This window comes from Pinus tabuliformis, chromosome 7 (assembly GCF_031772625.1).
Source record: "Pinus tabuliformis cultivar Carrire ecotype Pingquan chromosome 7, CPIR1, whole genome shotgun sequence".
In the NCBI taxonomy this organism is placed as follows: Eukaryota; Viridiplantae; Streptophyta; class Pinopsida; order Pinales; family Pinaceae; genus Pinus; species Pinus tabuliformis.
Window position 1 is genome coordinate 1,491,313,087 of NC_142293.1, and position 12,007 is coordinate 1,491,325,093.

Below are 12,007 nucleotides of genomic sequence, written 5' to 3' on the forward strand. Positions count from 1 at the left end.
GTTTGTTGGTCAAATCTAGCCTGGCTTAAAAATGCTGAATTGAAAAAAGATTTGTTGTTGTTAAAAACTATTATATCGATTGAAAGTAAAACTCACATTTGATTATGAAAAATACCTACTCATACAAATATACCTGACTACCTTCGTTTAAAGTGATTGAAAGGCTTTGCATTATAACATAATACTCTGCCACTATTAGTCTAAGGCTCAAAAGTACTGAGTGCTTTATCTGCAGGGAGCCACCGACCCCCAAATATATACAACAAGCAGGACCAGAACATAACAAGTGAAGATGTAAACAGTTTATGGCCAATAGCCCCGAGAAAAGAAGTTAGTTGCCAAAATGGGTAATATATACAAGCAAACTAGAACAAAAAAACCGAGAGCATAAAGAGTATGGCCACTAGCCCAGATTCGGAATGAGAAGTTAGTTGCCAAAATGGGTATGGAAAGCCTGGGATTGAATTCATCCCGTCACTCTGAATTAGATACATAAAAGTCACTAGAGCATGGAGACATAGTCTCTGCTTCTAGCATTTGAACAACTTGGTTCATTGTTGGACGTTCTTGAGGATTGGAAGCTATGCACCTCAAAATGATTTGCAGAACAGCCTCCATGCTTTCTTTGCAAGTGCAATCACAACGTGTATCAACAATTTCTTCCAGCCTATTTTCCCTCAGTAGTGTGTTCACCTGCATTTGAAATAGAGATAAATATCAATGAGAGTGTATTCTATTCTATTATATCAACGAAGTTGTATTCTCTCTACACTCCATTAGAAATGCAGCTGTTTAATTACAAATGATTGGTCTATTGGCCGTTTGCCGGTAAGAAACTCTAGCAGAACAACTCCAAAGCTGTACACATCGGATTTCTCTGTTGCTCACCTACTTTGCAGATACTCTGTCAATTGGACCAAGATATATAACTACCTATAGTGATACAAAATCTCTGAATCCTGTGAAGGGGATAGAAGTAGAAAAACCAAAAACAACTAGACACCTAACTCAGAGTAGTTAGGAAGAAGCACTTATTCAAGTGTAAAGAGGATTTGAATAGTGTACTTCCATTAAACATGTTAATACAAAGAGAGCTTCATCAATGACCTAAGCAAAAGAGCTTAGATAGATACATGACAGACGATTCATCAATTACCGACAAGCCTGTGATTTTATCAAATAAAATCTATGGAAGCTTGACAATCATGGAAATTTCTTTGATATTTGTCTTCCACTGATGGCACCAAATTGGCTCCAAAAATATTAACCACAGACTAGTAAAAACACCCATTACTGAAGCATGACAACAGAGCTATGGAATTGAGCTTATGCTAATCAGGAACTATGCCAGAACACCATTACTGGCACTGGTTCACGTAAGAGCTGTCTTGACTCTCAACAGGTGATCAAACCACAGATCCCCATAGAAATATTCTCCAGGTTGTTCTTTTGTACATGACTTCTCAGTAGATGCACATACCAAAGTGACCAGATAGTTTGCTCCTCATGATAGGTGCACATTGAATGCCATAATCTATCTACGATCTGCACTTTTAATAAAAGGTCTTTGATACTCTACTATAGAATCATATGCACTCATTGTGAACGGAGATTCTGCAAAGCACCTGTATTAATTTTTTTTCATTAGTGTAAGCAGCTTGAAACAACAAAGACTATCACAAAATCCCAGTAACAAACACAGATGCCTCAAATGCACAAGTTATACCATCGTGCATCAAGTTTGTACTTCCCAAAATGAGGTGAACACTTATACCTCAGTTCATGCCAGAAATCATTTGCCTTGTCACTTAAAAATGGCTCCAACTGTTGCATAAACTCATCTTCATTGCTTGAGGGGACCAAATTCCGCATCCCTTCTTGTTTCCTGAGTCTGGAGAACCAAAGAGAAAGCACAAGGTGAACAAGGACTGTCAGATCTTGGTCCCCAAGGATGGCCTCCAGTTCACGACGAATCCAAGGTTCCAATCGGTGTTCTATTCTAGCCCTTTCATTCAATTCATCTGTATTGTTTTGGATGAGATAACAATAATTAGCGTGAATCTTCTACGTTTTCCACTGAAAGCGTCTAACCTAAAAGTTTATTGACAGGAACTGAACATTTCATCAAGCAATTCTAGAAAAATATACTGTCAATTCTAAGAGAATTTGCAGAATCTCATAATTTGATTTACGAACTAATGATAGAAGAAGAGACTGTATGACCTGCTTCATATTAGTTCTATTTTGAAGACGAGGTGGAATAGCTCTTAGGCCCTTTCTGTATATGCTGCAAAAAGATAGCAAGTAGATTATCAAGGCAAAAAAAATAATCATCTTAACAGATAATAACGTATGTAGGCAAAGGGCCAACAGATTGAAACTAAGTGTGCACATAATTTAGGTTTTTTATCGCTGCACTAAATGCAATCAACTTCTTAGAAAACAAATAATGTTCTTGAAATAAGACTACCAACAGATGGTCCACTTGGTCTTGGATAGACAGTGATCGGGTGTGCTGTTAAGGCACTCCTAGATGTTAAATCACTGGTTCAATTCCCCGCCCTATTTGGGTGTTATTCTTGGACATGACCATGATGTAGCCTCACAGTTGCTGAACTTACAAAAAAAAAGGATACCAACAGATTATTTATGCCCATCTATTTATTAATCCGGAAATAAAATCATGCAATATTACCTCTTGGAATAATTTAATTAAAATTGTTAGTATTTATTATTGTAGAAGAAGAAACAAAACCCCAATTTGATTCGGGTGGTGGTTCCCAGGAAAATAGTGATATTTGACTCATTGCCAAATTGAGAGATTCTATCTTTTACTCATTCGGTCCTTGATGTTTGCTGGACCATGGATAACCTCACTGACTGAACTCACAATTCTTTAGTTTTCTTAGGCCTGGCAGAATCTCTAGAAGTTGGAACTAAGATCGCAGAAAATTCTCCACAAAGCACCAAATAATAGAATGGGGTTATGTAACAAAGTGTTGAATGCCTCCCTTGTACACCATTGTTTTCTCCTACAGGCATATTTAAGCCTAGCAATGCACCTTTATTTCCAGCTTCTTAATACAGTCCAGCAAACCTTAGGAGAAGAAATGTTATCTGAAATAGCAAAATAGCAAAGGGCTAAAAGGGGACCAGATTCTGAAAATTTGGATAATAGGGTAAATGGTAGAAAAGGGTTTCATTAAAAATATTTCAAGGAACACAGAAGGAAGAGCAAGGGGTAAGAAATCAGAGAAGCATGCAAGAGTGAAAACAAAGTACAAAATAAGCGAGAAGGGGATGGGGATATTAATGTCATCACGGTGCTCTTAATCAATGGACTGGTAACAACTTATAAGAACTATTTCCACAACCATCTTTCCAGCTACCAGCCAGCAATTCTATGCAACATGGGTCCCATCTAACGAATGTGATTTTCCTATCTTCTCTGGTTGTAAATTGAACATAAGTACCACGACATTATTTCATTCATGATGTGACTGGAACCTCGACAGGTATTTTCATCCAGCCATAACCGTTCACAGACATAGCAGCACAAATTTTCATAAACAAACTATGAGTTCATGAAAATTACATTGCTAAATTCAACCTCAACAAAGGCATCTTAAACTGAGATTGCAAAGTTGATAATTACAACCTTGAAGTCATTGTCTTACTTCTCAAAGCAAGAAAACTCCCCAACACACATCTTGAGGAGGCATTGCAGGAGTTTCAGAGAAGCTGAAAGCCAATTAAGAGGATGGGGAACATCCAACAGTGCTACATATATTTCTTATCATTAACTTCCATTATTATACCTCATCACTGACTGCAAACTGAGATACAAATATCAGGGTAGAATTACATCAACTGCTCAAAGTTCAATGAGAAGACTAGAGCACTGATAAGTCCAACAGCTCCATTTGCTGATTCTGGTCAATTTTCTCACTTAGTCTTTGTTAGTGCTACTACGACTGAAATCAAATCCGAATAAGCTAAAACAATAGTTTTCGCAGAATCTCTGATCCAAGGAAGACCTCTAGCAAGTGGCTGAAACTTACGTGTTCTCACTAGATCCTGAGAAAAGAGGTACAAAACTATCACTGTTCTCAAAAATGCACTCACATCTCATTTTTAATGTGAATAAAGGGAAGGAACCCGGAGGATGAAGGCTTAAACTTTAAAATACCAAATGATTTGAATCCCTAGAAAGGCATCTCTCCAATGAATGTTACCTTGTAACAGTGAATGAATTTGTTTCTCAATTTCACGCCACCACTTTCTAGCTACCTGACAATTATGCATAATTGTTTTAGAAGTCCCAGCTTACTACAAACAGGAAATTGATCATCTGCAAAGCCACCTTTAATTAAACATGCTTTTGTTAACAAACCCTAGTAGATAATTAGCCAAGCAAAACCCCACAGATCATAGGAGATGTGAAAGGCTAAACACTATGTCTCCAAGTCTCAACCCAACCATTTTCAGGGTTTAAATAAGTCCGTCTTGCATTCGGTGAGCTACCTGGCAGTCCTGTGTTTAGAAGTTCCAGCTTACTACAAACAAGAAATTGATCATCTGCAAAGCCACCTTTAGTTAAACATGCTTTTGTTAACAAAACCTCGTAGATAATTAGCCAATCAAAACCCCACAGATTATAGGAGATGTGAAAGGCTAAACACTATGTCTCTCAAACCAGCCATTTTCAGGGCTTAAATAAGTCCATATTGCATTCAGTGTAGGGGAAACGCCTTTCTTATTATGCAGCATCATACACGGTCTTTTAGATTCATACACTTGGATTCAATTAATAAAAGGCCAATACCAATCTCTCCAAATCAGCCCCTGGATCTGATTATTGATTTTATAAATCTCTTTAAAGGGAATAACCTATTGTAGTTCACAAATAGTTTATCTGTCTGAATCAAGAACAGATTATTGGTGAACCAGTGCACTCCACTTGGTCCAAGACCTGGCATCTGAATCCCAAGTTCCTTCCATAGAAACACACACTTTATACCTAATCTCAAGGCTTGAAATTGAGGGATTTCAGCTGAACAACTATCCTTAATATTCCAGCTCCAGATAGAACGAAAGGTAAGCCCCACCCACATCCGCTACAAGAAAAAATCCAGTTGAAGCATCTAGCCACATAACTTCAAGCAACACAAATGCTCTTAACGATGAAGGATTACCAAAATCTAAACAAAAGACCAAGGCAATAATGCTACAAATATTGAATCGGCCATGGACCGTTAGTGTGTGGCATCTGCACAGGCCTAAATCTTAACACTACGTGCCAAGGGACCATAACATCCAAGCATCACACCACCATTTGGCCGCAGAGGCTTTAACCTAGTAAGCAACATCAATACGACCCAAACCACTATCGGCCTTGGGTAAGATACACACATGCCAGGGAACCAAGGAAGGCCCTTTTCTCCAACATATTATGTCTCCTGTTGCCTTCCGAACATACTCAATTTGGAAGGCTGGAAAAGATACTCACTTTAGAATTGTTGAAGACAGTTATCAGTTGTCTTTAAAATTTATACACGTCAATGTCAACAGAGCAGTGCAGAATTAGGTATTTTCATTTTCAACATTGCTTCTACAACCCAGTTTGCATATTTTATTTTTATCAAAGTATCTTGAAATAATCCCTCTGCAGTTCTGTAACGTAGTTAATGTAAGTTGGCTATTAACTTCATGATGTTCCCCCAGCTGGTTGTTTTTCCAAGGTATATCAGTGGTTCTCTTTTTAAGTGCTTCCTTTAAACTCATTAGAAGCATTACAACTAGCCAAAGAGACCAAGAACTACAAGCAACTCACTTGTTCTCGAGGAGAAACCACTCATCACAAGCACTTCTGTTTTGCTAAGCTGATGTGACAGGATGTACCATTTCATCAAAGTCACCTGGAACTCGCACCTGACCCTAACTGCTTAGCTGCGTCCCTGGGGAAATTTACTCTTCAAGGAGACATTTCCAGAAACATATGATTTTAACTTTTCATAGTTTGACCTTCAAGTAATTCTTTATCATTGCCCAATATTGTGGGGAGTCGAATACCTGATATTACTAATTGGCACCCATTTTATGCTACCCTTTGCCTGTTCTCAACCTAAAGACTGCAACTTTTCTTTTGATATAAAATCTTCTAGGTTGCACTGTTGAACATAATGGACGAATTTCTGCTGGTTGGGCAGTGCAGTATTCCTTAGACAATGAAAATAACAACATTCATAAGTAAAATTATGACGGAATTGTGGCAAGTTAAATGGAAGAAATATAATACCGTATAAATTGCAGTGGTATGAATGGATTTTGATGTTGAACTGACAAAGCTGAGGGCTAAAATGTAACTCGTCCCTGTCTTTCTAACAAAAACACCTTACAGGTAGATGAAAGAGGGCTAATATCTAGCTCATGCTGTATTTTTAAAAGAAACACATCATTTCAGGGGGATCGATCAGCTGGGATGTGTTGCTCTCGTGATTTACAGGTAGATGAGAGAAGCGGCATACACCAAAACGCTGGGATTAAAACCTAAACCAGTTGAGGTTAACTCTCACCAGTTATTAGGAACCCACATCCTCACCAGTTTACACCGTCGAGTGCTATCCTTCATCTAATTGGCTACATCTATTCTTCAGAAGAAAAAAAGGCTAACTACTTGGTTGCATTGTTGACTATAATGCATCAATTTCTGCAGGTTGACCGACCTAGGCATTGATCATAGAATGCCAGCATTCATCAGAACAATATTGTCCCATCGTGGCTTGGGATGTGCACACTAGACGCTCACAATTTTTTTTATCATCGTGGTCTGCTAGTGATTTTATTCGTAGCAGTCTTGGTGACTTGCAGCACTCGCCAAATCCCAAGGCTCCCTCAGAGATGTTCTGTGGGAGCGTGACCAGTAAAATCCCATTAGTCTGCAGTGTTCCCCTGTCCCTCGAAAAGAGGCTAGGTGTTACCAATTATCTTTCTGAATAACTGAAGATTTGAGCAATACGTTATACTACCAAACACTTAGTTAGTGGCTATCAAATATCAGAATAGCCAAAATTGGAGCCATAAATTGCCATCATTATCTCTGTTTTGTTTAGGCGTCGATTCTGCAAAATTCTTCATAATGGATTGGAAAATACCTGGCTCGCCGTGTCAGGGCCTTTTCGGCATCACCTGCCTCTTCAAGCCTGCGTTTCTCTGCAGCCGAAACAAATCTGGAATGCCCAAAAAAACGTCGTCGTGGAAGTGGCCTCGTGCGCCTCTGATTGTCCAAAATCCGGCCTCTCGCATACTGCAATGATCTGTTTCAAGCAATGGAAAATCCAGAAACATCAAACCCTAAATCCTTTATTCCCATTGTAAAAAATAAGGAAAAAACACAGTTAGGGCATCTGCATCTTCAATAAATCGACGAGATTCAAGCAGACAATCCCCCGAGAATGACAAATATAACCCCACAATCTACCTCCGGAAATCCATTTCCCTCTGACCATTTCTGTTAACAGACGGCTCGGGTGCCTCTGCCAAGGGCAACAGACGCTTTTCCCTGTAATTTCCAGGTCCCTGTATGTCGTAAAACCAGCCGTCAAATTCCCGTTTGCACAGCGGGCATTTGCGCTGCAATGATCTCCATGTCTGAATGCATTTTGCACAGAATTGATGCATACACAGTCTCAGGGCGACCAGTTGGGTTTGGTGGATGTCGTTTCCGAGGCATATCGGGCAGGACGATAGTTGTTTGTGGGGTATTTTGGGGGGTTTGGATGAGGACTCCGTATTGACGTCGTCGTCGGAGAATTTGCGGTTGGATTGGTGCGGTTGAGTGAGATTCAGAATGTGCGGAGGTCGACGAAGGTTGTGAGGGATAGAGCATCCAGAACTTTAGTGTACGCATCCATACGAATTTCTGAGATGAGGTTAGGCCTCGTTCCATTGCCTTCATCGAGGGCAGTAAAGGATTGGATTTCATATAATCGGTCTTCTAACTTCCCACTGTAGAGAGACTAATAAACACACTTGAATTTGGAATGTTTCAAAGTTGATCACCGAGTCACCCACTATGAACGGTGGGATACGGGGAACGCAAGTCCTATTTTCATCTCGATAGCAAAATTAATGCTATGGAGGTATCTTTCTGACAGTCTCATACAGCATTATCATACAGCATTATCGACCATGCATCATTAATTGTATTCGTCTCCGGCATCCCTCTCCGGCTGTCCATCGACGCCCCTGTTCCCGACAGCTCCTTAGCTCTGACTCCCATTAATGCACATCACCTGGATATTTGTTGGGACAACAGTCCCTCTATTTCAAATTTCAGATTTGAGTTTTGAGCGGGATGCACCTTTGTATACGAAACATATAAGATTGAATTTTGAAAACCCTCCAAACTTTGAAATTTGAATTTCAATGCCCTCAAATTTTTGGAATGAACTGATGACAGAACCATTGTTGGGTTTCCACCATGGTTTTTGTGTTACATTCGCCCAGCGCTGACGTTTCATGAAGTTTGTGGTGAAAGTATCAAAACGTTTCTGAACGAATGCCTCCGCCTCCTCCTCCTGGTTTGAGGTCCCAATCCCCGCCGTGGATGAACGGGGTCGAGGACTGCGTGGAAATTTTGGTCAACACACGCTGGGAGCTGGAGTTTCCGTTCATCGAATACACAGAAAAGGAGATAGAGAAGCCCATCTGGGCAGCAGGGCCTTTTCTGCCCTTCTCCTCTTTCTGGAATCAGTCAGAACCATGTACTGCTATAACGCATGATAGCGCCATCCGCAACAGGAAGAGCAGTATCGATGAAGACCGATGTCTGGAATGGTTGAATTCCAAGGCGCTTGTATCAGTTCTCTACGTTTCTTTCGGCCGCATAGTCTGTCCCTCCGATGAAGAGATGACAGAGCTCGCTCTTGGATTGGAAGCTGCCCAGAAGCCATTCATTTGGGTTTTACAGAACCATCGCCGTCCTCCTCCTCCTCATCCTGATCATCGTCCTCATGATCATCAGGTTAGTAATGGCGGAGGAGGAGAGTACGTGCTTCCAGAGGGCTTCGAAGGTCGAATCGAGGGATTGGGTTTGATAATCCGTGGTTGGGCGCCTCAGCTGCTCATACTCTCTCATCCCTCCACGGGAGGATTTCTCTCGCACTGTGGATGGAATTCCACTGTCGAAAGCATCATCCAGGGCGTTCCTATCTTGGCATGGCCCACCAGAGGAGATCAGCATTACAATGCCAAAATGCAGGTTAATCACCTCCAGGTTGCTGCCATGATCGACCGGCCAACCCAGGATGGACGGATGAGCAGGAAGGAAATTGGCAATGGAGTGACGTTGTTGATGGATAGCGAGCATGGAGTCCAAATGAGAGAAAGAGCAGCGTCTCTTAAACTCAAGTTGGGCTCTAGCTGCCCCTCATCTTCTGAAGCAGTATTAGACACGTTTGTTAATCACCTTTTATCGAATCAGTCTGAAGTTCTTGAAAGGAACATAATTGTGTAGTGCTGAAGTTATCACAATGAAATGAGCGGAGGCCCTAGAATAAAATGCCCAACGTGCAGGTGCAGAAATTGGGAAAACAATGAAATGGGAGGAGGCCATATATTGTTCACCCATTTTACTGATGTAAAGGTTGTGATGTGGGACCTGCATCATAATGCCCAGATGATTTTGCAATGAAGTTTTGGTTGCGAATTCAACTTAAAGAGGCTTTACAATTTCATTATATGACCGAAGAATGTGATATTATGTTTCTCAATTTCATTATTCTACAGAACGATGTGATTTTATTGTGCATCATTCTTGACGTTTAACCTCTACACAATTCTATTTTTCGAAGGCATATCTCTTCCTCGACGTACCCAGCAATATGGTTTCATTCAATCCTATAGATTTTGATTAAATATGCGGTGAAAATGAATTGTATTAGTTTCACTAGTACAAGGATTGATTTGAATTATTCAAATCGATTTATTTCTCTAAACCTCTCAAAAACACTTAAATTGAATTTAGTTATCTATTATTTCTCTAAACCTCTCAAGTGTTCACGTCTTCTGAAGAGGAAGACGCTTTCCCTAATGCCATTCAATTTGAATTTCTATATAAATAAATGTTTTCTTTAGCTGTTTTTGTCCTCTACTCCAATTGTAAATAAAAATAGCAATAGGTATGATAGCAATCAGTTAAACCATAAAAAGAAGTTTCTTATTTTTCAAGTTTTTAATTTAAGTTTAAATTGTTTATAGGGAAGAAAGTATTATTATTATGTTATTGGTCTGATTATCAGTTAAACCATAAAAAAAAGTTTCTTATTTTTTAAGTTTTTATTTAAAGTTTAAATTGTTTATAGGGAAGAAAGTATTATTATTATGTTATTGGTCTGATTTCTCATGAAGTAGGTCGGTAAGCATAGCTAATCTTGTAAATATTTTTTCAGTAAAGTAATGCTAATGCTATTGCCTGAATTATTAAAAAAAACAAAGAAAAAACATTTATGTTGAAGCAACAGTTTATAGGTGTGATGTTTGATAAATTAATATGATGAATTTGTAATGTGCTATACTATTTGCTAATTTTACAAGTTTACATGAAATGAGGGAAGTTGTGGAAATAGTTATGGACTTAGTTGATTTAAATAAGTTTTTATGGTCACTTATAGTTATATAAGGTACTATTGGTACACTAAATTAATAAGTTTTATGGTCACTTATAGTTATATAAAGAACTATTTGTACACTAAATTAATATTGGGGAATGACATAATTTAATAGATTTTCTACTAAATGAGGGAAGTTATGGAGATATTTATAGAGTTGGTTGAAATGATCACCTATAGTTATATAAGGGACTATTTGTAGACTAAATTAATATTAGGGGAATGATATAATTTAATAGATTTTCCCCTTAGAGGGTTTTCTTGATCCCTTTGTTCCTTCATATTTTTTTGTGTAATCTTTTTCATGTTTTTGTTGTGGGCTATTAAAGCCAACAATGGTATTAGAGCATTGGTAAGGAGTAATAGAGGAAGCTGGTGAAAGACTCGAGAGATTGCTATGAACCAAGGGTGTTGTGGATTGAGGGTTTGTAGAAAGAGAACAACATATTTTGCACAAAACCTTCGAAAAAATAAATAAGAAGTCATCACTACCCGCAAGGAAGGTCGTGAATGCAAGAACATGGAAAACCATTGTCCAACATTTGGGCAGTGTGCAAGAGTTGTTTGGAAGTAGTTGTAAACTTTCTTTGGCATTCAACTATGAATGCGAGTGGATTAAGGAGATGTAGTCACCATAGTTAATACTGAAGATCCTAATATTATGAGCTTAATAGCCCTAACCAGGAACAATCATATTGGACGAGTATCCACTATGTGGAACTATGATCAATTGTCCCAAATTATATACTTGTTTCCAGGAAATATGCAAGACTCACCATCGGCATTCAAAACGTAGATAACATTCAACACAATTGGTGCCTCTACAATTCGAAAAGAGGAGTGAGAAATTTTTTTGAAAACAAACTGATCTTCTCCAACACCTTTAAGTATGAATTCAACAATGATTTTGATAAAGATTTAAATGATAAATGCAAAACCATTCAATGGACTTGGCATTAGTTTTGCAATTCATATTTATTGTTTTGTATTTCTTTGTAGTTGTAGCAATAGTCGTATTTGAGTGTTATTTCATTCTCTTTGATTAAAAAATTGTTAGTTTGTTAAAAGCAAATTTGTAAATTAAATGGGAAGGAACTCATAAAAAAGAGGAGGCACTCACAAATAAAGAAGCCATTATTCTTAAATTAAATGGAAAGGAACTCATAAAAAAGAGGAGGCAATCACAGATAAGGGAGCCATTACTCTCTCCTTCACGCTAAAGAAAATAGCAATGGAGAAGTTAGATGAGAGAAAAATTGGAAAGAATGAAAGAAAAAGAAACAAAAGAAGAATGAAATAAGCAATTTTCACAAGTCATTTTTAGAATTTGGTAATGT

General features: G+C 38.6%; 1 protein-coding gene and 1 pseudogene across 2 annotated transcripts; one reads left to right on the top strand and one right to left on the bottom strand.

The window, feature by feature from the left end:
- Positions 1 to 287: 287 nt before the first annotated feature.
- Positions 288 to 7,984, bottom strand: LOC149253479 (uncharacterized; annotated as a pseudogene). The gene is made up of 2 exons (XR_016267075.1): positions 1,775 to 7,984; positions 288 to 693 (listed from the first exon to the last, which is right to left on the bottom strand). The product of XR_016267075.1 is annotated as an uncharacterized LOC149253479 (transcript).
- Positions 7,985 to 8,559: 575 nt separating this feature from the next.
- LOC149253480 (zeatin O-glucosyltransferase-like) lies at positions 8,560 to 9,787 on the top strand. The gene has a single exon (XM_089459923.1). The coding sequence runs from the start codon at positions 8,561 to 8,563 to the stop codon at positions 9,515 to 9,517; it is 957 nt and encodes a 318-aa protein (XP_089316049.1). The 5' UTR covers position 8,560; the 3' UTR covers positions 9,518 to 9,787.
- Positions 9,788 to 12,007: the final 2,220 nt, after the last annotated feature.